General features: G+C 42.8%; 1 protein-coding gene across 7 annotated transcripts in view; it reads right to left on the bottom strand.

Moving 5' to 3' along the window:
* Positions 1 to 26161, bottom strand: part of DYNC1I1 (dynein cytoplasmic 1 intermediate chain 1) — a 253297-nt gene that overhangs the window by 13338 nt on the left and 213798 nt on the right. For all 7 annotated transcript variants that reach the window (XM_080974760.1, XM_080974757.1, XM_080974758.1 and 4 more), the window contains 2 exons: positions 21831 to 21971; positions 10252 to 10377 (listed from right to left, as the gene is read on the bottom strand). In XM_080974760.1, coding sequence (XP_080830886.1) covers positions 10252 to 10377; positions 21831 to 21971 — 267 coding nt within the window. The remainder of the gene's footprint in view (positions 1 to 10251; positions 10378 to 21830; positions 21972 to 26161) is intronic.

The raw sequence follows: 26161 nt of genomic DNA, 5'->3' as shown, positions 1-26161 counted from the left end.
ATTTTTCTCGCATTAATAGAGATGCTGGGTGAACTCCCAGAAGTGCAAATGGCATCACTACACCTCTCTAGAGCATTACACAGAGGGAGCATTTGTTGGTACCTTTATACCAACATGTCTATGGAGAGTGAAGCAAGTGGCTGGAGACACTGAAACTAAAGTATATTTTAGATATGAGTGGCACTACTCTTAATTTGAAGGAGTGCTAGTTATTTCCCAAGATTCTTCGTAAGAGACCATGCCAGTTATACTGTAGTATAAATTTGTAGTGCTCTAATTCTCTGCAATGTAACACTCAACTGCGAATTGTCTCTGAGTAACATTACTAAAAGACAACACAATCCTAACCATGTCTACTTTGAAGTCAGCCCTATTGAATTTTGACTACTCCCAGGTACATGCAATTAGGATCATGGCCCACATTTTCTAACACAATTCCTAAGTATGCTGATACATAGATAGATAGATAGATAGATAGATACACACACGCGCACACACACACACACACACACATATATACACACACACACACACACACACACACACACACACACACAGAGAGAGACACAGTGGTACCTCAGGTTACATACGCTTCAGGTTACAGATTCTGCTAACCCAGAAATAGTACCTCGGGTTAAGAACTTTGCTTCAGGATGAGAACAGAAATCGTGCTCCGGCGGCGTGGCAGCAGCAGGAGGCCCATTAGCTAAAGTGGTGCTTCAGGTTAAGAACAGTTTCAGGTTAAGAACGGACCTCCGGAACGAGTTAAGTACTTAACCCGAGGTACCACTGTATATATATTCAGTGTCTCGTCAGGCTATTGCCACAGACTACTAAGAACTTCTACAGAAGCTTCAGTTAAATGCCTGTGTGCAGATAACCACCCAACCGCTTGGCTAGCTTCAATTCATTACATTGGGGCTGGCTCCAGGGAGGTTCCTAGGAAATTATGTCCATCATTGCTGGATAATATGAACAAGAGTAACCTCTGTGGGCCATCACAGAAGCATTTAGAGTTGAATTAAGTGCTCTCATCCAGCTGAATCTGGCTATTAAATCATCAAGGCATGTGAATATCTCTGTGCTCAGAGGTGAATAGCTTAACACTCATTTTTACTACTTATGACATATCATGACAACAGTAGGTGGCAAGTTTTGGGGTGCTGCTTTATATAATGCTCCAAATAACATAGGTGGTCTACAGATGCAGAAAAGAAAATATTTCAGATGGATTTTTCTTGGATATATTCTTGTTCAGCTGGATACACTTAAAAATAATGGAGATAATTCATTTCTATTTTGTCAAATAATCAATAACCTGCTCTTTCACCTTATCATACATGTGAACGTGTGTGTGTGTGTATACAATATATATATATATATTGTTGTCCCTCAAACATGTGTATATAACTCACATTCATTCTAATGGGCAGAATGTACAAGTGTCAGAGAGAAAATAGACCCCTGGCTGTGAAAATAAATGTGTTCAGTTATTTTCAGAGATGATGCTGAAATCAAACAGCTAAAAAATGTAGATGCTGCTAAAAAACCTATCAGAAAATGAAAATATTAATGTTATTTTAAACTTACTAGTCTTAGGCTGTACAATTTGCCCGTGTCTTTTCTGTTTGCGGTGTCATAAAATGAATTGTCGACATCCATTTAATAGACAGGATGGAATAAAAAAGGTCAAACCCTGACCCTCGTGGAAATCAAAGGAAGCAAAGCTGCCACTTGTGGAGATGCTGAGTAACTTTATGCAAATGGCGCCATCCAATTTTGGCCAGGGCACAAGCCAGTCAGCAATTCTGCATGGCCTGGGAGGTGATCTCATGGAGGATGCTATCTATAAGAACCTTTTCTTTGTTCCTCTTCAATGTTCCATACTGTGGGCAATTATATTGTGGATTATGGGGAAATAGGAGCATCAATGTTTGGGTGATTACTCACTTGTGGCTAAACCAACGTTACATGTATGAAGCATGGGTCCTTCCTCCAGTCTCTTCTGCTGGCATGGCCATGAGGAGACCGGAAGCACCCACTGCCATTTTCTGCTCACCACAGTTTGTCATTTTCTCTGAATCTCAGCTCTGAAGAGTTTTAAACTATAATTCCTCCAAACGAGCCAAGATCAAATTGTGGCTACTGCTTCTGCCTTCTTCGAATAAACGACAATTTAATGGCCGTTCTCATATTGGACAAAACGACACAGTATGGTTAGTTTGAAATAGAATTGGTTGGTTACAATATCCAAGCCAGGTCAGAAACTCCTAAGCTTTTAGCATGCAATTACGTATTCATACATATGCACATTAAAATAAATAAATCCAAAAAAGGGATAAAGAAGAAAATTTCAGAAAAGACAAGATCTTGGAGAAAATTAAAGAACTAGAGAAGAAGTTAAGATCTAAACCGAAGTCACAGCCGATTCTGAGAGAAATTAAACTATACCAAGCACAATATTCTAAACTGATAAACCAGGAAATAGAGTGGAAAGTTAAACTAATGAAACAAAAAACATTTGAATCTGCAAATAAATGTGGGAAACTGCTAGCTTGGCAGTTGAAGAAAAGACAAAAACTAAACACAGTTACTAATTTAGAGATTGAAGGAAGAAACATTCAGAACCCCGTGGATATTAGAAAATGCTTCCAGAAATACTTAAAAAAACTATATACACAAGGGCCGCAAGATGAGGCTGAGATTAAACAATTTTTGGAAAAGAATGGACTACCAAAATTGTCACAAGAAAATAGATCAATCCTGAATTGTAAAATAACACCACAAGAGATTGAGCTTGCCATTCAGAACATGAAATTGGGCAAATCTCCAGGGCCAGATGGGCTGACCTCCAAGTACTACAAGATATTGAAGGACTATCTGATACAACCATTGATGGAGGTCAGCAATGAAATTATGGAGGGGAAGAAGGCGCCGGAACCGTGGAAAGAAGCCTTTATCACATTGATACCAAAATCGGAAGCTGAAAAGACACAACTCAAGAACTACCGTCCCATCTCCCTCTTAAATGTGGATTACAAAATATTTGCAGACATTTTAGCAAGTAGATTTAAAAAAGTTCTAAATGAAGTAATCCATAAAGATCAGGCAGGCTTTCTCCCAGGTAGACATTTGTTTGCTAACACAAGGAACATTATCGATATTTTGGAACTCTTGCAAACAGATGTCAACATAAAAGCAGTGCTAATTTTTATAGATGCGGAGAAGGCCTTTGACAACATCTCTTGGAAATTTATGAAAGGGAACTTAGAAGGGATGGGAGTGGGACGGGGTTTTGAAAATGGGATTGACGCAATTTATTCAGAACAAAAGGCTAAATTGTTAGTTAACAATGTGGTTACAGAAGAGTTTAAAATTGAAAAAGGAACACGACAAGGTTGCCCTATTTCCCCATTGTTATTTATCTCAGTTCTGGAGGTGCTCTTGAATATGATTAGAGGAGACCGGTTGGTGGAAGGAATACAGGTCGGAGTGAAACAATATAAACTTAAAGCTTTTGCAGATGACCTAGTTTTGACCCTGCAGGAGCCAGAATCTAGTACGAAAAGAGCATTACAAATAATTCAAGACTTTGGTCGGGTGGCGGGATTTAAATTAAACAAGCAGAAAACTAAGGTAGTGGGGAAAAACCTGACAGATGCAGAGTCAGAACGGTTTCAGAGAGAGACAGAGTTAAATGTGGTTAAGAAAGTTAAATACCTAGGGGTAAACATAACAGCAAAAAATCTGAGTTTATTTAAGGATAACTATGAGAAATGTTGGTCAGAAATTAAGAGAGATTTAGACAGCTGGTCAAGACTGAAACTTTCCTTGTTAGGCCGAATTGCTGCTATCAAGATGAATGTATTGCCAAGGATGTTGTTTTTGTTCCAAACATTACAGATTGTGGATAAGACAGAGTGCTTTCGGAAGTGGCAGAGAGATATTTCTAAATTTGTCTGGCAGGGCAAAAAGCCCAGAATTAAGTTTAAGATACTAACAGATGCGAAAGAAAGAGGGGGCTTTGCCCTGCCAGACCTAAGGCTCTATTATGAATCAGCAGCTTTCTGCTGGTTAAAAGACTGGCTACTTCTCGAGGACACTGATGTGCTGGATTTGGAAGGTTTTAACAATGCTTTTGGTTGGCATGCATATTTATGGTATGACAAGGTTAAGATTAACAAGGTTTTCAAGAATCATATTGTCAGAAAAGCAGTGTTTAATGTCTGGACAAAATATAAAGACTTACTGGAAAATAAAACACCAAGGTGGCTTTCACCATTGGAAGCTAAGGCCCGAAAAAGACCCAACATGGAGGCCAATTGGCCAAAGTATTGGGAAATACTAGAAAAGGATGGAGATAATTGGAAACTGCAGAGTATGGAGAAAATGAGAGATAAAGTGCGAGATTGGTTACATTACGCTCAGATTAAGGAAGTTTTTAAACTTGACAAAAAGTTAGGGTTCCAGGTGGAGAAATCGAAGTTGGAAACGGAATTGTTAGAGCCTAAGACTAAGGTACTTTCAAGAATGTATAACTTGCTGTTAAAATGGAACACACAAGATGAAACGGTAAAATCAGCCATGATAAAGTGGGCACAGGACATTGGGTATAATATCATGTTTGAGGACTGGGAAAGGTTGTGGACTACTGGGTTGAATTTTACTGCTTGCAACGCTTTGAAAGAAAATGTAATGAAAATGATGTATAGATGGTATATGACACCAGTCAAACTTGCAAAAATATACCACTTGTCTGATAATAAGTGTTGGAAATGTAAAGAAAAGGAAGGAACATTCTTTCACCTCTGGTGGACCTGCCCTAAAGTGAAGGCTTTCTGGGAAATGATATATAATGAACTGAAAAAGGTATTTAAGTATACCTTCTCTAAGAAACCAGAGGCCTTTCTTCTGGGTATGGTGGGCCAAGGGGTGGTAAAGAAGGATCGAATATTATTTATGTATGCCACAACAGCAGCAAGGATACTTCTCGCGAAGCACTGGAAAACTCAAGATCTACCCACACTGGAAGAATGGCAGATGCAACTGATGGACTATATGCAATTGGCTGAAATGACCGGCAGAATCCGAGATCTGGGAGAGGAGACGGTAGAAGAAGATTGGAAAAAATTTAAGATTTATTTGCAAAAACATTGTAAACTGTATGAATGCTAAGCAGGATGCTTGATCATAAACAATTTGGCACCATCAAAATAGATGAAGAGAAGTAGGAAGATAAGAAAATGTAAGAAAAAACAATTTTTACCTTGGACAAACAGTTGGATAAATTTAATTGATAATTAGACAGTGAGGATGGAAGTAAGGTGATAATTTGCTGGATTAAATTTTTTCAACATGGAAGGTAGGGGCGGGAGATGTGAGGAGGTCACAAGAAGATAAGAAAGTATGTTACGTTTTGTTATAATTTTGTTTGATTATTATATTGTAACTTAAAAATTTCAATAAAATATTTATTAAAAAAAAAAGAAGAAGAAAATTTCAGAATCCCAAAGCATGCAAGAGTAAATTAATGAACTTGGTTTGCATAGAATGTGCATTCTCTTCTAACAAGTATGCATTTGAATTATGTCATTAGGGCACATATGTAGGGTTCCACAAGAAATGAATGAGGCATTCATTCTGCACCCCAACCCTGCTAAGCAACAAGTTGACAAACACCTTTGTTTCTGTTGCCACCTGTTCATCTCTCAGCCCTCACCCATCTTAGAAATGAGGTACTTAGGTTGCAGTTGCCAGCAATCCAGGAGATGTGGTTCTCCATCTCCTCCAGGTCAGCTTGTAGATATGCAACCAGAAAATATATCCAATCCACAAAGGAGAGATGGAATAGCTGAGACTGAAGAAAGGGAAACAGGGATCCAATATAAATGGTTCTGGGTTTCCCTAGTGAAAGGAGAACGTGTGGACTGCCTCTCATCAGAATTCATTCCACAAATCACCTACTCCAAGAAGGATATATTAAGCTCAATGTATGATATAAGCAATTTTAAATCACCTGACGGACTACCTCTTTGGTTTTTTTAGATTGGGATCATTGTCCATTCTGCTTCTGATGTGGGGGTGGAGGGAAGCCAAGAAATGGATGGCTAATCTGGAAGAGATGAACAAAATACTCCAAATATCTTGCTGTATGATATGTCAAAGAGACATATTTACAGCCTGTCTAGACTACAGACAATAGGCGAGAACAGACTATATTGTCAACGCAGGTATTTCTAGCGTCTGTCAAATCACTCAGAAACAGAACACACACACACACACACACACACACACACTAATAAATAAATAAAACATGCTGTCCTGCCAGTGCCGCAGCAGAAATTTGAGTGTAATGACTTTAGACAGTTTAGCAATTATGGTAACGATACAGCAAGATGTTTCTGCAGTCATTTGCGAGCAAGAGCGACTCCCGCAAAAGCACAAGCCAGCCAAAAATGTGAGTCATGCGCAAGTAATTTTGCTATGGGCCATAAAAATCACTTTGTGTGAGTTAAAGCTAAATCTGTATGTGCTACATAATGTTTCCCTACTGTGGGGAGATGGAGATCCCAGTATCCTATCACAGATAATGACAAAAAACAAATTCCGTCTATAAAAGCTGATTGCTCTGCGAGTCACCCCTCGACTGTTCCAGGAATTGTAATGCAGACGCTACATTTTGTGCTGCATTCAGCAACAAAGAGGCACATTCCATCAAGCACACACCATACTGACATCAATTTAGTCAGATTTTAGTACGGGGGGGGAGGGCAGTTCAGAACAGCCTTGCAACACACTATATCCAGCCTGCTAATTTCCATTACATCTACTCTTCACCCCTATAGGCTTCCACTGTTCCTTTCTAGCCCACCATTTCAGATTTTTTTGTATTAATACCCCATGTGCTCGTTTAGACAACTGTATCATGGACTGATTCATTCTCTTGTCTACATGAAAGTTGACAAGATGAAAGATGCCCCTGAGAGCCAGTGCAACACAGTAAGCTAAGATAGTGAGCTGTAAGCCAGGAAGCCTTAGGACCAGTGGGGTTTTTTCAGACGGGGAATGCCGGAGCACAGTTCCAGTACCTCTCAGGTGGGCACTGTGGCAGGCTGGCGCTCCCTTCACCTGCTTCTCGACTCTACATACTTCCGAGAAGCCCAAAACAGAAGCCCAAGTCAAAACGGAAGCTGCCAAGCGTGTTCAAATCTACACTTTTTTGTTTAGATCTATGACTCCACGCAGCTCCCAGCTACAACGGGTCAAGCTATGGGGTGGGGCCAATTCATATCTCCTTTTCTTCAATCCATCTCCTATGTCGTGGCGGTGGGCTTGTTTTGAAAACAAAAACATTTAAAGTACTGAAATACTAACAAAAACTAAAATAAGCTGCAGAGCTGCCTCTAACAGGGTGGTGACTCAGATCTCCCAGAAGCTAGAAGTCGGCGGTGGGCTTTGAGCTTCCAGCTAGGCCTCTCCCGTTGCACATGTGTGTGTTTGTGCGAGGGCCCTTTTGAGCTGCCCTAGCCAAGGGAACGAGGGAGGTGGGGGCGCACTTCTTTGACCTGCCCCAGAACCAGGGGCAACCCCAAACAACAACAACAATTTATTTGTACCCCACCCATCTGGCTGGGTTTTCCCAGCCACTCTGGGCAGCTTCCAACAAAGTTTGAAAATACATCAAAATGTCAAACATTAAAAACTTCCCTGAACAGGGCTGCCTTCAGGTGTCTTCTAAATGTCAGGTAGTTGTTTATCTCTTTGACATCTGATGGGAGGGCGTTCCACAGGGTGGGCACCACTACCGAGAAGGCCCTCTGCCTGGTGCCCTGTAGTTTTGCTTCTCGCAGTGAGGGAACTGCCAGAAGGCCCTTGGAGCTGGACCTCAGTGTCCGGGCAGAATAATTGGGGTGGAGACGCTCCTTCAGGTGTACTGGGCCGAGGTCGTTTAGGGCTTTAAAGGTCAACACCAACACTTTGAATTGTGCTTGGGAAACAGCTAGGGAAACAGCTCGTTGTAGCTTTTAGCACTTTTGTGGGCAGTGAATGCAGCTGTTGTCAAACCGGCAACTGTTCAGAGCTACCCTGAGTTGCCCAGTGACTTACTGTAACAACTTTGTGGTGAGTTCTGGCACCTATTTTTCTTGAAAAAAAGCACGGCTTGGGACAAATCTTGTCCCTGCAATGAACTCTAGTAGGTGACCTTAGCAGTGGTGTCCAAACTTTTTCCAAAGAGGGCCAGATTTGATGAAGTGAAGGGCCGTGAGGGCCGTCCAAAGGGCTCACCAAAGTTGTTGACCTTTTTTTAAGGATTGAAGTTGTTGAGGTTTAAACTGCCACAGATTAAACCAACCGGCAGGCCGGATTAGGCCCCCGAAGCGGACTTTGGACATGCCTGCCTTAGGGAAACCCTTCCCTTCCAGTCGCAGCTTTCATAAGCAATTTGGGAATGGCAGATGCTGACCTTCCCTGCAGGGTTATAGTAATGAAGGGTTGCTGAGAGAACAATACATGAAAATGCTTGAATGTTCAGAAAGCACCAAATGCTATGAAAGAAATCCTTAGCATTTGAAATCTGCCTATACCAGTGACTTTTCACAGTCTTTTTTAAGAATTGAAATCCTAGTAGCTGTAAATACAATAGTATGTATTTATTAGCATGGTGCTTTCTTTCTTTACAGTAAAAAAGGCAAGAGAGAAAATAAAATGTTAGATTTTTTTAACACAAGAAAATAAAATGGTAGATTTTTTTAAACACGATTCCTTGGTCGTGTTCTGTCATATGTGCACAGGTGTGCTCGGATATCTACCCACCATGTAATTGCAAATCCACCACACTACCAATACTGTGCAATAGTTCCTGACCCCAAGGCCCCATTTTAAGCAATTCTATGAAACTAACCAGTCTAAAATTGGACCAATCGTCAAGATAACAAAAGCATAACGAAACAAAGCATCATCTCTGAAACAAAAATCTTCGGCACAAGTAAAAGTAAACTTAAAGTAATGTAACTTCAGCATTAACCAATTAATTTACTGATAAAAATTAACAACCTTGTTGAGATGGCCGCAGATATTATCATGGTCTTTCTTGCCAGACACTTAAGAAACTTATTTTCAAAGTGTTGGTACAAATTAGAGTGCACATTAATTGAACGAATGTGTGAACTTCCCTTTGGAGTGTGAGTTTATTGTGGGCAGAAAGGGGAGATTGTGGCCAGCAGAGAGTTAAAAATTTGCCTTCTCCACTCTACGCAGTCCTGGGGCTGACCAACTTCCTCCAAAGCCCCAATGTATATAATGAATTTAAATTCTAGTCAATCCTATTCTGAAGGCTCAGAATAGGTAAGAATGCATTTATCAAAGAGCACCTGATATATAAAAGAACTAATTAGAATCTTAGATGACTTGAAACAGCCCTTACCATAATTTGCTTTCAGTGTCTGTCTCTTGGCATTTTGGTACAACTTACAGAGAGCCTGACCCAACACAGCTTGTTAAATAAGCTGCCATCACGATGATCAGCTGCTTGGTGAGAGAGGCACAAAATCCATACAGCTGTGCCTTCCAAACAGCCGATTAGCCTGAAAGATGCAACACTTGCTTGCATCCTTGATTCTCCATCCAGCTGGGGTTATACATGTGGGAGATGGATCAGGGTATAGATAAATTTTAACAAACCCACTGTGCATGCATTTTCTTTTTATTATGATGATTAAGTTTTATTTTTATTTTCTCATTTTACAAGTCACATTTTGTGTATATTAAAACAATGCATAACCAGCCCCGGATTGCCACAATTGTGTCCATATGCATCATGAACTTTGCTGTTACTGTATTTTGCATTAAACATGGCTACTCCATACCCTTAGAAATCTGAATAAATAAATAACTAGACTAGCATTAGACAGGTTAGTTGACCCTACTTTTGTAATAATGAAGCCATCAGTACAGAAGATTAACATTGCTATGTGGCCATGTCTCAGAATTCAACTCATTACTCATAAAAGTGGGTGGGATAGACTTTTTTAAAAAATGTCATATATAAAATTTAAATGTGTGGTTAAAATATCCATGAATTGAAACCCATGGCAAAACTCCCTGATTTGAAAGTGGCTGGATTTCAGCTTGAATCAACACATTGTGCCAATGAAATGGGTAAGTGTTTCTTACTCCAGTGTGAAATGTTTATTTACAAAGCTGCAAGAAAAATGGCAAGAATGCAGAGCATCTATGAAGAAAGACAAGTACCTCTCCAACATCATAGATCCAGATCCTTCCTTCGGAGTCCCCAACGGCCACTTCTTTCCCAGCTTGGCCCCAACGGACACGATTGAGGGCAGAAGCTCCTTCGATGGTCACGCTCGCCGTTGGAACCTATCAAAGACAGAATTCTCATGTGGATGTTGACAAAGCCACTGCTTTGCACATGAAAGACAATGAAATAAAATATCCATTGTTGTTCACTCACGTGGTGCAGTAAGGGAGGAGCAGAAGAGAAAATGAAATGATGAGGTTTAAGACAGGCAAAACATAAAGGGGCAGCAAGTGACACACAACTTTGTTTGGCTCTGGGACATGCTAAAACCACTGCAGCTTTATTCTCTCTCTCTCTCTCTCTCTCTCTCTCTCTCTCTCTCTCTCTCTCTCAGTGTGGCCTAACAGAAGATCAAAAGATGATGGATGACTCAGCTGAGTGGCAAGGATTAATGAGCTCAAATGTGGTATAGAGCATAAACCGAAAGCTGAAAGGAGATTGAAGGGATTTCATGTAAACATTTTACTGACCTAGAGCAATTAGTTTAGCTGAGACAGGATGGGGTCAGAAACGAAAGGAAGATGGGCTAAAAACCATGACATTCAAAATCCTTTTGCTATTCATTTTCCTTTGCATCTCTATTGCAGAGACGCTAAGCCCTTGTTACCCAGAGGAAGTGTTTTATGCCCTGCTAGAACTAAGCTGGTCTGGTCCTGAGCACTACTTTGCTGAAAAACTATGCGGGCAACACACAGAAAACTCTTGGGGAGAAATGCAGGAAATAACTGCAATGTAGCTTCTCTTGGGGGACTAGGGCATAGTCTAAAGCATGGGGGGCAACCTGAGGCTCTGCAGATGTTGCTGGGAGTGCAGTAGTATAGTCTACACAGGCTGGGGTTGATGGGAGTTGGAATGTAATGAAATCTGGAGGGCCACAGGTTGGCCACCCCAGTCACATGATGGAGCAACTTCACTAAAGCAGGTCTATCCATAGCCTGAATGGACGGAACTGCTTAGGAGCTCCTGTGGACACTTGCCTCGAATTCCATGAATAAATGTAATAAACCCATTGTTTCCTATGTGCTCCAGTGATCAGGGTGCTCAATATAGACATCGTACACTAGAAAAAGAGTGGTGTGAATTTCAACCACAGCCTGGACTAGTTGTGGAGCAAAGGTTACTAAGGTCACCATCTCCAATTCACTGCTGGAGGGGCCAATTCCAGTGGGAGTTCCCTCGAGCAGAAGATACCACAAGGACTCTGGTGTTTCCCCTTCTGGGATGCCACTGGTGGCCAAGAATCAAACCCACATGAACGTGGGAGAGAGATGGTGGAAGGCAGGGAAGTGAAGATCTCCCGAGGTGAGATACTGGGAGAGGAAAGGAAATATCCCAGTTGTGGGCCACTACTTTGGATAGAGAGAAGGTTCTGTATGTGTGTACTGCTTTTTTATTTCAGACACACTGCTGATTTTCTTTTCTGTTTCTGCTGTTGCTGTTATGAGTATGCTCTGGTAACCTCTGGGTTAGATTACTGCAACACGTTATATGTGGGACTGCCTCTGAAGATGGTTCAGAAACTTCAGCTGGTGCAGGATTCGGAGGCTAGGTTGCTCACCGGGGGCTAGACAATTGAAGCATATCACACCGATCCTGATACAGTGGTACCTCGGGTTAAGAACTTAATTCGTTCCGGAGGTCAGTTCTTAACCTGAGGTACCACTTTAGCTAATGGGGCCTCCCGATTTCTGTTCTCATCCTGAAGCAAAGTTCTTAACCTGAGGTACTATTTCTGGGTTAGCGGAGTCTGTAACCTGGGTAACCTGAAGCATCTGTAACCTGAGGTACCACTGTACAACTGCACTGGCTGCCAATGAGTTTTTGGGCCTAAATCAAAGTGCTGGTTTTGACCTATAAAGCTTAAAACGACTCAGGACCACAATACCTCAAGGACTGCCTCTCCCCATATGAACCGACCCAGATCCTGTGATCATTATCTGAGGCCCTTCTTCATGTGCCTCCTCCACAAAAGGCCTGGAGGGCAGCAACACAAAAACAGGCATTTTCTGCAGTGGCTCCCCATTTGTGGAATGCTCTCCCCAGAGAAGCTCGCCTGATGCCTTCATTCCTATCTTTAGGCACCAGGCAAAAACATTTCTCTTCTCCCAGGCCTTTGGCTAATTAAACAATCTATGGCCTTTCAAACTGGGTGGGTGAGGGGTTATTGGTTTTGTTTGTTAAAATGTTCTTGCAAACCATCCTGTGATCCTCAGATGAAAGACAGTATAGAAATCAACAACAACAGTAATCTATTTCTTATTATTATACTTATATTTACAGAACTGTTTTGATTTTTATATTGTATATTATGTAATACATTGACATTTGTGTTTTATGTTGCAAACCACCTCATGGTCTGTAATGGGTTTAGGGGTTGCTCGTGCGTAAGTTGCCGCCACTCCTGGCTAGGTTACCTGGTTAACCCTTTCTGACTGAGCAGCCTCCAGCATCGTGACTGTCTCAGTCGCTGGCAGAATCCGTCAGTGGGCGTTTCTTAAACCTTTTCCAGCATAAAAGTTGTTTGACGCCAAGTCTCCTCCTACTCTCCCTGCGCAGAAGTCTTCTGCGCAGGGAGGGTGTGGGCAGCGGAGTACCCGTACTCTCTCCGCTGGTCTCCAGTGAAGAGTCTTGGAGCCTCCTCCCCGATTCCCCCACCTGCCCCCCTTCTCCACTGGTGTTACGCTGATTTCCTTCCCCAGCAGATGGGCTGCCTCTCTCCCTACTGGGAGCCTCTCCTGCATCCCTTTGGAGCCTTCCCTCCGCCTTTAGCTCCGATGGCAGTTCCCTGACATCCACCTCCCCCCCAGGACCCCCTCCGCCCCCGGCCCGACCTTCAGATCCAACCTCGTCCCTTTCCTCGGCCGACTATGCGGGGAAGCCCCTGAAGGAGCTGTCGCTCTCCTCTGAGGATTCAAAACCGCTTCCCACCCGCTCCGATATCTTGCCGCGGGGTGGGCCTCCCAGTCTGATTCTTCTCCCTCTGACATTTCCCCTCCTTCCTCTTCAGAGGCAGGAAAACCCACAAATTCCTCCTTGTCGTCTGTGGTTCCAAACTCTTCCTCCCAGAATCTCGCTAGTGGTTTTGGTTTGTCTGGGAACAGGCTGTGGAATTCTTCCACTAGATACCCATCACTGACCGCCTCAGCAGGGACCCAAGTGTTTTCTGACTCGGGTTCTCCTTCCCAAGCCACTAAGTACTCCACCTGGCGCCCTCACCACCTAGAATCGAGTATTTCCGTGGCTTGGTGGTGGAGTTCCCTCTCCTCTACCCGCGGGTGGGCGGTGACTCCTCCCTCCCGCCCCGGGAATTCCCGCCCCTCCCTGTACGGTGAGAGTAGGGACCTATGGAACACCGGATGTATCTTCATGCTGGTCTCCAGTGAAGAGTCTTGGAGCCTCCTCCCCGATTCCCCCACCTGCCCCCCTTCTCCACTGGTGTTACGCTGATTTCCTTCCCCAGCAGATGGGCTGCCTCTCTCCCTACTGGGACCCTCTCCTGCATCCCTTTGGAGCCTTCCCTCCGCCTCTAGCTCCGATGGCAGTTCCCTGACATGGTCCTTTGAAGGAAAGTATAAAAATTTAATAAATAATTTTTTTTCACTAAGCGCTATCAGGATGTATTTCTGTGAGATTTCATCCCAACCTGTTCTTAAGAAGCTTTTCGGAAAATCACATGAAACTTACTTCTAAGTAAATGTAGTTAGGGAAACAATGTTAATAAGAGCATATGAGTCTATCAGGAATAATTAATCCAAAGTATTTTAATCTCTTCAGCCCTACCCCCTCCCAAATGCTTACCATTTAAATTAGAAACGTTTGTATAATTATGAAGCGATTTTAATTCTATATTCATTTCTTCATAAAACACTAAAAGCCTTTGTGTTTTGACAAAGCATTTGTAATTAAAATGTATAGGGAGGGGAAGCAACCTACATGCAACAATATGTATTAAATGACAGATTTTATCTACGTATATTTGATGTGCTTTAAAAGGAGAGGAAGAATTACGCAGTAACCAAACAGACATTAAAGCTGCTGTCCTATACAGTTACTTGGGAGTAAGCCCCATTGCACATAGGGGAGCTTACTACCAGATTTTCTGTATGAGTAATCATATGTAGGGTAATCATATGCGTGCATTGTTGCATCCATTTGAGGATATAAATCAAACATGGCAAGCTTTTCCTTTGTTAAAGCCAGGAAGCTACGCTGAACCAAATGCAAGCCTTTTATATATTTCACTCCGTAGTCCAGCAGTTAGGCTTTAAAAGAGCTATAATCGATGGTGTCATTACCTACCTAACATGTCAATAAAAAACAACAGTCAGAAAAACGTTTCTCTAAATCAGATAAACGTGTTTGTTAGAGATTTGCATTAACCTCAGAAATGAAAAAGAATCATACAAGAAAAAAGGATGGTTAAATATTTCTAAAACTTTCTCATACTATCCCATAGATTTATCGTTTATGGCACTTGCAAGATAAATGCAAGTTTTGATCCAAATCATCGACTGACGCTATTTCTGCAAGTTTGAGCTCTGTTGTGTTGTGTTGTGTTGTGTTGTGTATGAGAGAGAGAGAGAGAAAAGAGGACAGGGAATGCACTACTTCCTGAATCTATAACCAACCTTAGGGTGACCCACTAGATATGTGCCCTTATACCTGCTAGGAACATTTTATTTACTTAGTTTTGAAAATTCCCTTTGCTGTCATAAATGGGCCTTTGGTTCCAAACTTGCGAAAAGGAAAAGGGAGCTTTTGTGATACTCTTTTTTTTAAAAAAAAGAACTAAAGCAAAAATGAATGCACATCAACATTTTTTGAAAGTTAAGATAAATTTCGCCTACCCAATTATTTCCATAAAACAAGTTTATGAAATAGTGACTAAAGCCCTGTTCCTAAATATTTCACTGGGGTGACTAGAACCCTGTAGCTGGTTTCATGCAATAGTTTTTTGGGTGTGTCACCCCAAGATTTCAAACAGTGTCCCAAGGGGGAACTCCCCAACCCCGTCACTGCTTGGAGCTGGGCAGGTGGTGAAGATTTTTATTTCAGCAAGGTCTTGCAGAGTCTTACCTGTAATGTATTTTTATGCTCTTGTTCCCTTTTTCATTTTTGTGACTATTTACTGATAGTTTTTGTTGCGTGTTAATAGAATGCAAAATCTGGATTGTAAACTGCCTTGGGGGTTTTATAAAAAGGTGGGCTATAAATCTTGAAAATAAATAACATTTATGAATACAGGAGGCAGCTCAATACACTGACTGGCAACAGAGATTCCTTCTCTGAGCCCTAACCTCAGGGGCCAGGAACTGGACCAGAGATCTTCTGCATCCAGAGCACCGTGCCGTGGCCTGTCCCGTATTCCCTTTACCATGATTAGTCACATTCCGAATGCAAGAAGCAACTCCCTCTGGGAGCTTAGCTCACTGGGCCTGCCACTTTGATGATTATATTTGGGGCAGTCAGTCAGATTTGTGGGCTGGCACTTGGTTGTAATCTGCAAGGCCATCCCTTTCCCGGCACACCTGTAAAGAGTCGCTGTGCATTTTCCTATTGCTAACACTCTGATCTGCAAGTCAGTGATGGCACAGTATTTGGCCGCTGACCTGCTAAACAGCCTGAACATTGGGTAAAAAGAAAGTTCATTCTAAAACATTTAGCAGTCCTGCAGAAGCCTGCCAAACTGTCGTCTCAATTCGGAGCCCACATTCTAGACCCAGTCTTTTCAGCAAAACAACTTCTGTGGGTTTAGGATAGCAACCTAAATCAGATTTAAGCACTTCCGTTCAAACTGGATTGTGGAGAGGAGGCTAACGTTTCAAGACTTTTTATTTTTGCAAACAGCTAATTTCATTCTAATCTAGTAACGAACCAATCCGATAGTTCAGTTACATCTTAAGAAAAATGGGTTACGATTCAAATGAAAGCACTTATTCCTTTGCTCTCAACAGGAGTGATTTAAGCAAATGCTTATCAGTGCCACTGAAATCAAAAGGCTTAACTTGGGCTGGACTGCGTGGCTCGATACTTCTGGAGAAACAAAATCATCACCATTAGTATTCTTTATTAAAGTTCTGAATTGCCAGGCAAAGGATCAAAAGAACCACCGCTTTCAGTTGCTAAAGAGTTTTCTTCTTGGCTGATACGGTAGGTCTCTGATTGCTTTTTCCTGGCTTGGTGCTGAATTTATTCCTGCTGATGTCCAGAGGAAAGGGGAATGGAAAGTTTATCTGCCTAGCACAGATTTAAAGGTCCAAATTAAACAAATAAGAGCAAAGTGAATCCTGCTCGCAGCCCCACATGCTTTAACAGCATTGATCACAGTGCAATTTCCATGTCAATAACAACAGGGAAGATTTGCAACAGCCTTGATGGAGGGAAAAATAAAGTATTTTCCAGCCTGCTTTTTGAGAAAATGGACTTTTCTCTTAACAGTCTTATGGCATTGATAGTAAGGGCTCTTAATGGTAACACCTGTAGGGATCTGCTCCTCTTTGCTCCTTCCCCCAAAAGAAAAAGCTGGAGAGAAAAGCCCTCCCTATACATCCTCCTTCAGCCGCTCGCTTTATAATTAAGGCGGCTCTGCAGCTTCCTGCTCAGAACACTTCAAAAGACCTCGAGTCTCCACTTGACAATCCAGTTTTCAGTATTCGTCCCTCCTTACCTGTCTAAGGTGATTTACGGCAAGGAGCAGTAGAAATGTGCATTTTCTTCTCACTGAAATGTATATTAAGGCCATACGAAAGAAGGAATTAACCACATGCACAAAAGTAGAAGAAAATACTGGCAGTTACTACTTTTGCCCTGGTAACTTGGTTGGTTTCTTGACTACAGCCCCGATCCACGAGTATATAAATCCACTACCTTCTTTAGTCCTTTACATACAACTGATGAATTAAGCTCTGTCTCGCCTTAAAAGCTCCTGCCTGAAGCCTCTGTGGCGCCAGAGCACTTTCTGGATTTTCTGCTCTTGCAGACTAACGTAGCTATTTTTCTGCAATTAGGAAACTCAAAATTTATTATCACGATTATTCGTTTCTATAGTGTTTTAAGCTCACAAACCGCTTTACAAGCCTCGTTTCTTTCATCCGCACTGCCTTATTGTTATCTTATAATTCTGATAGGATTTGAACTGCACGTTTGCTGGACAGCATTCTACAAAATATATTTGCAGCTTGCATGATGCAATGGTTTTTCGGGGGGGGGGCTGTTCCATTCTCAGTGGTGGCATTTAGAACGTTCAATCACAAGACCGTTCTCGCAGGGCGGGGGTGGGGGGAAAGATTACAAAGGAAAAGTTCAAGGGACAATTTCTGTAAAATCTGAATTAGGCGCAGTTATTTCACAACTGGAAATTAGGCAAAACTGCAGGCTGCTTGAATTCATACAAAAATGGCATGAGACAAAATTGTAAGAGAACAAAAAAAAGCAGCAGCAGCTATGGTAAGAGATATTGATTTTCATGTACAGAATATATTTTCTCACAAAGCTTTCTGACTTCAACGTTTCACTGATGCTAAACAGGGCAACAGAGTTTTCTCTGTATGGTTCCTATTTTTAAATTTCTCCCCAATACTGGTATGGAAATCTTATGTTTGAAGGCTTTAATTGCATGTGAAGCTTTGCAATTGCGTGTGTTTGGACCAGGAGCAGAATATATATCCTGCAGGGAAGAATGAATGGTGGCAGGAGGGGGAAAGAGAGACAGAATTTATTTATTTATTTAGTAAATTGATAGCCCACTTCTCAGTTTAAAAAGAACATTTTCACAGCAGAATACAATAAAGCACACAAAGAAACCCTGTTTATAAAATGATATTATACTAATATTATACAAATAAAACCAACAAACAATAATTAAAAACCATACCAATTTGATTAAACAAAATTGCATTGTGACCAACAACATTATGATTGACATACCTGATATATGTGCTATTGACCAGAATATCTCAAAAATATTTTCTGTAATATTCTGGGCAGAATGTCAGCTTCAAAATAAAGGCAATATGGACACACCTTAAAATGACAAAATATCTTCCACATCTCCTAGCATCTGCAGGCAGATAGGCTAGGAAAATACTGACTTAGACCTGATCTATGCAATCAGGACAAAAAGGAGCAGAATGGGTTGTATCACTTCAGTCTGGGGGATGCTGGTTGGTTTTATTATTATTGTTGTTGTTGTTCCCCATCTGTGACAATTCCCTTCAATTAAAAAGCTAGCGCATCAAGGAGAAGGACTGTCTGCTCCCTGTGTGCTGGTATTGCACTCTGCAGGTAGCTTTTGATGCTGTTGTTTTACATACTGGAGCATTGAATAAACGTTTATTCTATGTCCGTTCTACTACCTTACAAACTCCTTTCTTTCTCCTTCTGATGAGTTGGTAGTTCAGGCCCTTACAAGACAGCAGTTTGGGGGAGGCAAATTATAAATGTATCAAAGAAACCTAGTGCACTCTGAAAGTGTTTTACGAACTCCATTCAAATTAGGAAACTCAAAAACGATAAAACACTCAACAACGCCCCCCCCCCAAAAAAAAACCCCAGCAAGAAAGACTTAATAAAATCACTCAGAAATACATCCAAGAGTTTAATGCAGCTGCTTCTTAATTTATAATCTTCTTTTATCAGTACTTACTTTCACAAATTTGTTTGTATTATATACTTACTAGTATGAAAATAAGGCAAGGGTCACTTTGTAAAATCTGGACTTCTCTAGTGGTATTTTCTATTTTAATGATGTTTATTATTCACTTATGCAGTTTTATCTCATCTTTCCTCCAAGGATCTGAGGGCAGCCTATATTGTTCTTCCCTGGCTGTCCTTTTATTCTCCCAACAGTCCTGCAAGGCAGCAAGTGTGACTGGCCCATGGCTTCTGGGCAAGGATTTGAACCCAGACCTTTCTGGTTCTAGCCACTACAGCACCCCAGTCAAAGAAGGATGATCCAGCCCTTGTTACTGTACCTCCTCAGTAACGCTGCAGACTTAAGACACATTCATCAAATTTCAGGGTCAGTTATCTTCTAAATGAAGCACCACACTTATCTGGGAGTAAGTCCCATTGAACTCAGGGGGACCTATTTTCAAGTAAACGATCAATAAGATCAGGCTGTATGTGTGCTTAGGACTATAGCAACATACCCCAAATGTTTGCATAGGTGTTTGTGCAGAAGGAGGTACTGCTAATTTCAATAGAGCTTAATCTCAAGTCAGTGTACTAAGATTTAACGGCCTTAAAGCCCAATCTTATGCAAGTTTAACCAGAAGTTAAGTCCCATGGAATTCAATGGGGCTTACTCCCAGGTAAATATGGAAGAGGCAGCTGCAGCACTACATACCGGCAGGTGGCTGTCCAGCCAACATCTCTTTGAGGCAGTCTGTTCCGCTGCCAAACAGGACTTGCCTTTAGCAATTTCCTCCTAAATTCTCACCGAAATCTGCTTCCCTGCAGGTTCCAAGGGCTTGAGGGACAGCTGTAACCTGCCCCCCCCCTCAGGCCTTGTACACACCATACATTTTACAGCAGCACATGTCTCTCCCCCCCCCATCTTAAGAACTGTAGTTTACAACTCCCAGCACCCACACAAATTACAGGTCCCAGTACTCTTGGCTGAGCTGGCAGAAGTGTTTGAAATGTATGCTGCATATGCAGTCCTAGAGAAAAAAAGACATTCACAAAAGGAGAAATAATGAAGAGCTGCTTTGCCTACTCTGGCAAGCCAGGAAGTAGGCTGGACCTGCAACTCAGGACAGATTTATTAATTATTATTTATTCCACACCACACATTTAAAGCACATTCCACACTCGTTGAAAGCATGAGATTTCGAATAATTCTGGGAACTGTAGTTCTTCCAGAGCCAAGCGCCCTGGACAAACTACAGTTCCCAGGATTATTTGAGGTAAGTCAGGTGCTTAAAACGTGCACTGAATGTGCTTTAAATGTAAGGTGCAGATCTGTGGCTAGGCTTCCCTTTTTGTCCTTCATGGCAACGTGAGAAAGCGCAACTTGTGCAACTCCTCTGCAGCATGTGGTACAGAGTTTCAGAGGCATGTGAAACCTCCAAAACCTGCCACCACTGGGACAGGAGGTGGGGGAGAGGGAGATGCTCTAAATTCCTCATGGGGCATGCAGAAGAAAAAATAATTAAACGGGGGGGGGGGAGCAGAAGTGCAGGTGAACAAAGCAGCCCCGACACACCCACTCTTTTTGAAAACGTGAATCAACTCTGCACAAGAGAAGGAAGGAATCTGTGCCATGCCTTTAATCTGGGGCAGAAGGCTTTGGGATGAATGTGCTAAGATGCCACGTTTGATTTAGAGCCCCTGGGCAAAGGCACAGCCTCCCTCACCTTCCTTACAGGGCTTAGCTTAATGTTAGGGTGGTGCCAGCGATGAACCAAGACAATAGGGATCACAAATTAACAACAACAATAGTTTTTGCACAAGGCAAGTTACAAGCTTGGCTCTTGCTTGAACATAAGAGCATAAGAGGAGCCTGGATCAGGCCATTGGCCCATCTAGTCTAGCATCCTGTCCTCCCAGCGGCCGACTAGGTGCTTGCGGGAAGCCCTCAAGTAGAACAAAAACACTCTCCCTCCTTGAGATCTCTGTAGTATTACTGCCTCCAACCACCTTCTCAGGCATGGCCAAACTTGGCCCTCCAGATGTTTTGGGACTACAACTCCCATTATCCCTGACCACTGTTAGCTAGGGATGATGGGAGTTGTAGTCCCAAAACATCTGGAGGGCCAAGTTTGGCCATGCCTGCTCAATGTCTATGTTCATCCTACCAGAGAGGTCCCCCACCCCTCCCCATAGTAACATTCTGGTGGATATCATATTCCCCTAGAGTTGCCGCCAAGAAAGAGTATGAGTGAAGGATGAAGTGGTGCTTACAGGGTATGCCTGCGGCCTGCCAGATGTTGCTAGCCTGAGCACTGGCCATGCTAGTCGGGGTTGACGGAAGTTAGAGTCCAACAAGCAAAGAAGGGCAGCACTTTGTCTCCTACTGGGAGGATCAAGAAGCCGACAAATGATCCTGTGAGGTGGAAGCTGGAAGGTGCAGCGGGTGGGAGGATCCAGGGTGCAACCACACCCCACCGATTTAAAGCACACCCAAATAAGCCTGGGAGCTGCAGTTGCCCTGCACAGCATGCTACAATTCCCAGCATCCTGAAATTGCAGTTCCCAGGATTCTTGGGGGGAAGTCATGTGCATTAAACGTGCTGTGGACTTGCCCTTTGTCTCTGGCCAAAGGAGGAGGGGAACACCACCAGGCAGGACTGGTGGTACCCAGAAAAGGACCCTTGGAAACTGATGAAATTAGCAAGCACGGAATTTGGGGTGGAAGCCTGTTTCTAAGGAAGGCGGTCTCTTCTCCTTCCCTCCACTTTGAAAAGAAGGGGTAAGATGAAATAATAATAATAATAATAATAATAATAATAATAATGGCAACCCAGCAGAAAATGTCAGCTCCCAGGCCCCGATCCTTCTCCCTCCTCACCTCTGTGTCATTATTCAGGTTCCAGAGATCCAAGCGGCCCATCCCATCCACGCAGGCAAAGAGCGCGGGATGCACTGGTGACCACATGACATCGTAGACATAGTCGGCATTGTCTTCAAAGGAGTAGAGCGGCTTGTTGTGCTGGAAGGGAGAGAGAAGCAGAGGGGAAGCATGAAGACTTCGTGGCGCTACTGCTGCCTCGGGCTGTCTGGCGAGTCTAATTAAAAACTTTGCACATTCAACCAAGTGTCATAAAACTTCCCGCAGATGAAAGGTCCCGGGACGGAGAAGGTGGGGCTGCTGCTGCCGCTGCTGCGCTCTAATGGGGAGGGGGGCGACCACTGTCCAGTGGGTAGGATTGCAAAGTGGGGGTGTTCGTGTAAATGCGGGGGACGGGACGTGCGGGGGAGGAGGCGGGTGGAAGGAAGGGAGAGTTTGGATTTCGGCGAGGAGAGAGAAGGGATTGCAAGACATTCCACGCGCAGGTAAAAGGGAGCTCGCCAGCAGCCCATTCAAGGGGAGGGAGGGAGATGCTGCTTGTTGCTCGCGCCAAGGCATCGCCTTCGTGAGCTGCTGCCCTGATAAGGGATCGGGAGATTCCCGGGGAGGAATGGCAAGGGAAGACGAAGACTGCCACCTAGCGGCTGCCGGGAGGATGCGGCAGGCGCGAGTCACAGAGGCGCTTCGGCGGCGGGAGCGGAATAAACCAAGAATGCAGACGGGGGGGGGGGGGGCGAGGCCTGCGGAGATTTCCTTATTCCCGTCTGCACTGCGCTCATTTGGGCGCACTGTGCTTTTAACGGAGGGGTGATCTGCTGCTGTTATCTAACTTGCTGTTTAGAAATTTTTCATTGCTTTCCTTTAAAAACTGTATTTTCAAAAAGGTGGAGCGTTTTTGTTTTTTGCTCTGAAGAGCAAGCCAGAAGTCTATTAAATGATATATATGTATAATAACGCACGATATGTTTTGAAAAGTTGCTCGCTCGCTATGCATTTTTAAAAATATGTCGTAACCAAATTTTGCATGGCTACTGAGTGAATGAAACGGGTTTTCGCCGACGTTTGGATACAACTAGATGCCATTTTGAATCAGGATGGTGGACTGAACATTTCAGAATGGCACTGATTTTAACCAAACTGTGCATGGAGGTTCCTGAGATTATGTAGCAGGTTTTTGCCTAGGTTTTACTACTGATTTCAAAATACTGATTATTTTTGTTTGTTTGTTTGTTTCTAAGCATTCCTAGGGAATACTGGGTGGGTTCAAGGCTGCTTTATTAAATAAGGCTGTTATATTAAATAAAAGGTTAGAGAGGTACCTGCTGCCATAGTCCAAAGTGCAAAGGTTACATCCATGTCAGCACTTAGGACTAAATGTTTATGAACTGATGCAACAGGCCAGTGGTATTAGTATTATTATTGGTATTGGTATTGGTATTTCAGTTTTCTATTCAAATGCAGGGAGCTCATGGTCACAGTGGCCCTTTCGCAGAACCAAGCAAAAAACTGCCCCTTGAAATGTTACAGGTACAACTTCCACATCTGCAGAATTTATTTATTTATTTATTTATTTATTAGTATACCACTCCATATTTCAAAGAAACTTCTGAGTGGTTTACAACATCCTAAAAATATCACAAACAAATACCAAAACAAAAATCCACGTTTTAAAGCAGCACAAAACAATTCCATAGGACATAATGGTTTTGTTTTTGTTTTTTTAAAGGAAGCATGAACTTAACAACCTACATATGAGAACTATAATAATTACTACTAGCAGATCCAAAATACAGAAATGGAAGACGGGCAACCAGTCCCACTCACCAGTGTATTTATAGGTAGCAGTAGGACTTTCACTTCTGCTTCTATCTCTTCAACTTAAGCTCACGCCCGAACTGACTGCACACACCCCTACCCTGGGGCTCCCTGCTGTCACTGGGGTGCACCCACAAGCTCTCCTGCCCCCTGGGAAAAGGTAGTGTTTAAGCAGCTCCCATGGTCAGTTCCCACATGACAATTTTCATGCGCACTCATATGAGGCACTTTTTTAAAGCAATAAAAGATGGCTGCTGTTCTGATCAGGGAGGAGGGGCTGTAATTCACTAACAGAGCATCTGATTTGCATGCAGAAGGTCCCATGTCCACCCAGGTTTGGCTGGGAGAGAGCGCTGCCTGAAACCCCAGAAATCAGCTGCTGGTCATTGTGGATTATACTGAACCACATGGACAGCTTCCTATGTTCCTGAAGGCTTCTCAACAGGGGCACCAGGATATTTCCTTCTGCAGGCATCCCTTGGCAAGTCAATCACTCATCTTCCTCCTGATAATGTATCTCAGGATGGGAGAAAAATACTATACGAGCCCAGCCACGGCTTCTCTGCCAAACACACACATCTTTTCACTATGCATTAGAACTTAGCTATCAGGCGGCATGCTCTGGTGCCACATTTCCCTGCTAAACTGCATTCTCCGGCTCATCAAGTTACTTCTGCTCTTTTCTTTTCCTTTCTTTTTCTCTCCCCAGGGCTTCTCTTCACTTTTTTTCTTGAGGACAAGGTGATCTGTAGTTTCTGGGTATTCTGGAAGCCAGTTCTCCCTCCCCCGTGTTTAAGACTTGAGTTTGAAGCAAGGAGGTGGCAAGGTCCAGAGAGCACAGCTGCGCTAAGAGAGCGTGGGGCTGTTGCTTGACTTTTAAGTGCCTACGCGTCATTTCATTTCACAACAGACTGGAAGTTCGAAGCAAGTTGGTTTTTTTTTTAAAGTACACCAGGTTCGTAACATGTAATTGGGTGTCATGAATTATTCATCACATTCTGGCTCGTCTTAAGTCTGATTTCTGAATAATGGCTTTGCTAATCCCAGATCAATTAGTGTGAAATGAAATTTAAATGATAATGAAAACCCCAGAGATAAAAGAAAATTAAATATTCTCATCGCTTGTGACAGAAATCTAAACAATGGGATTTCTACATGTGTGCCTATGTATGTGTATTTGTATATAACATAATTTGCATGTACTGTATACAGACAAACACAGTAGACACACACACATCTCTCTCTCTCTCACACACACACACACACGCACACCCCAGTCTGTATCACCCCCTGTGGGGTTTAATATCTCTTTACAAGAAAATCATGATAAAGATCGTACAAATATAATTGTTTTTTTAAAAAACCAATTTTAGTTTGCAAAGTGCAGCCAATCTTCCAGTCGTTCTTGACCGCATTAGGTATCCTTACGAGTTATACAGGAAGATTCATAGCTCTGTGGTAGAACATCTGGGCATGCAGAAGGTGCAGGTTCAAGCCCTGGGATCTCAATGTAAGGTGAGTAAGGGAGGGATATGATTGAGCTGAGGTGTGGAGAAAATGGATATAGAACACAAGAACTCAGGGACGTTCTGTGAAGCTGAACGTTGAAAGATTCAGGACAGACACAAAAAAAGGCACTTCTTCATAATACGTAGTTGAGCTATGGCATTTGCTCTCAACAAGAAGTAGTGATGGCCACTCATCCGGATGGCTTTAAAAGTAGATTAGACTGATTTTCACAGAAGGTCAGTGGCTACTAGGCACAATGTCTATGTCCTAAACCCAGGACGCCTCTGAATACGAGTTGCTGGGAGTTACAATTGCAGTAAGGGCTGTCGCACTCAGATCCCCCTTGCAGGCTTCCCATAGATATTTGGCTGGCCGTTGAGAGAAGAGAATGCCGGACTATGATGAGCCTTTGGCTTGATCCAGCGGTGCTCTTGTTATGTGTGTCATATGAAGTTCATAAAGGATGAGCTTTGAGTCCATGAAGAATGCCTTCTGAAGGGGTCAAAATTCCCCTTTGAGGATTGTGTGTGTGGTTCTTAAAGGAAAAAGTGAGCATTTTACTCAGGCATCCAAACATGAGCACAAAAACATCTCAGGAGAAGTAGCATTTAAGAGGACTTGGTTTTAACTAGGGATGGGGAAAACATCTGGCCCTCCAGATGTTGATGGACTGCAGCTTCCATCCTCCCTGACCATTGTTTATGGTGGCTGCATCTGCTGAGAGGAGGAGTCCAACATAATCTGGAGGCCCACTAACCCTGGTAAAAACCAACACTTTCACACTGATCACTGATTTCTACAGCATGCAAGTACTGCATATGTGCACAGAAATTCACAAAACTGGCCTTACACCTGGTAAAGGTTTGGCAAAGTCACAAACGCATACGCCGCATGTTAATCATGTCTAGGTTTCCACCAGCTCCTTGATCAACCCCCGATTGCGGCACCCACCTCCTTTCCATCATAAAGAATAGCTTAGGTATATAGAAATATGACAATAAGTATAA

The sequence above is a fragment of the Podarcis pityusensis genome, assembly GCF_964106645.2.
Source record: "Podarcis pityusensis genome assembly, chromosome: 12".
NCBI classification, from domain to species: domain Eukaryota; kingdom Metazoa; phylum Chordata; class Lepidosauria; order Squamata; family Lacertidae; genus Podarcis; species Podarcis pityusensis.
This window is presented reverse-complemented; position numbering and strand designations above follow the sequence as displayed.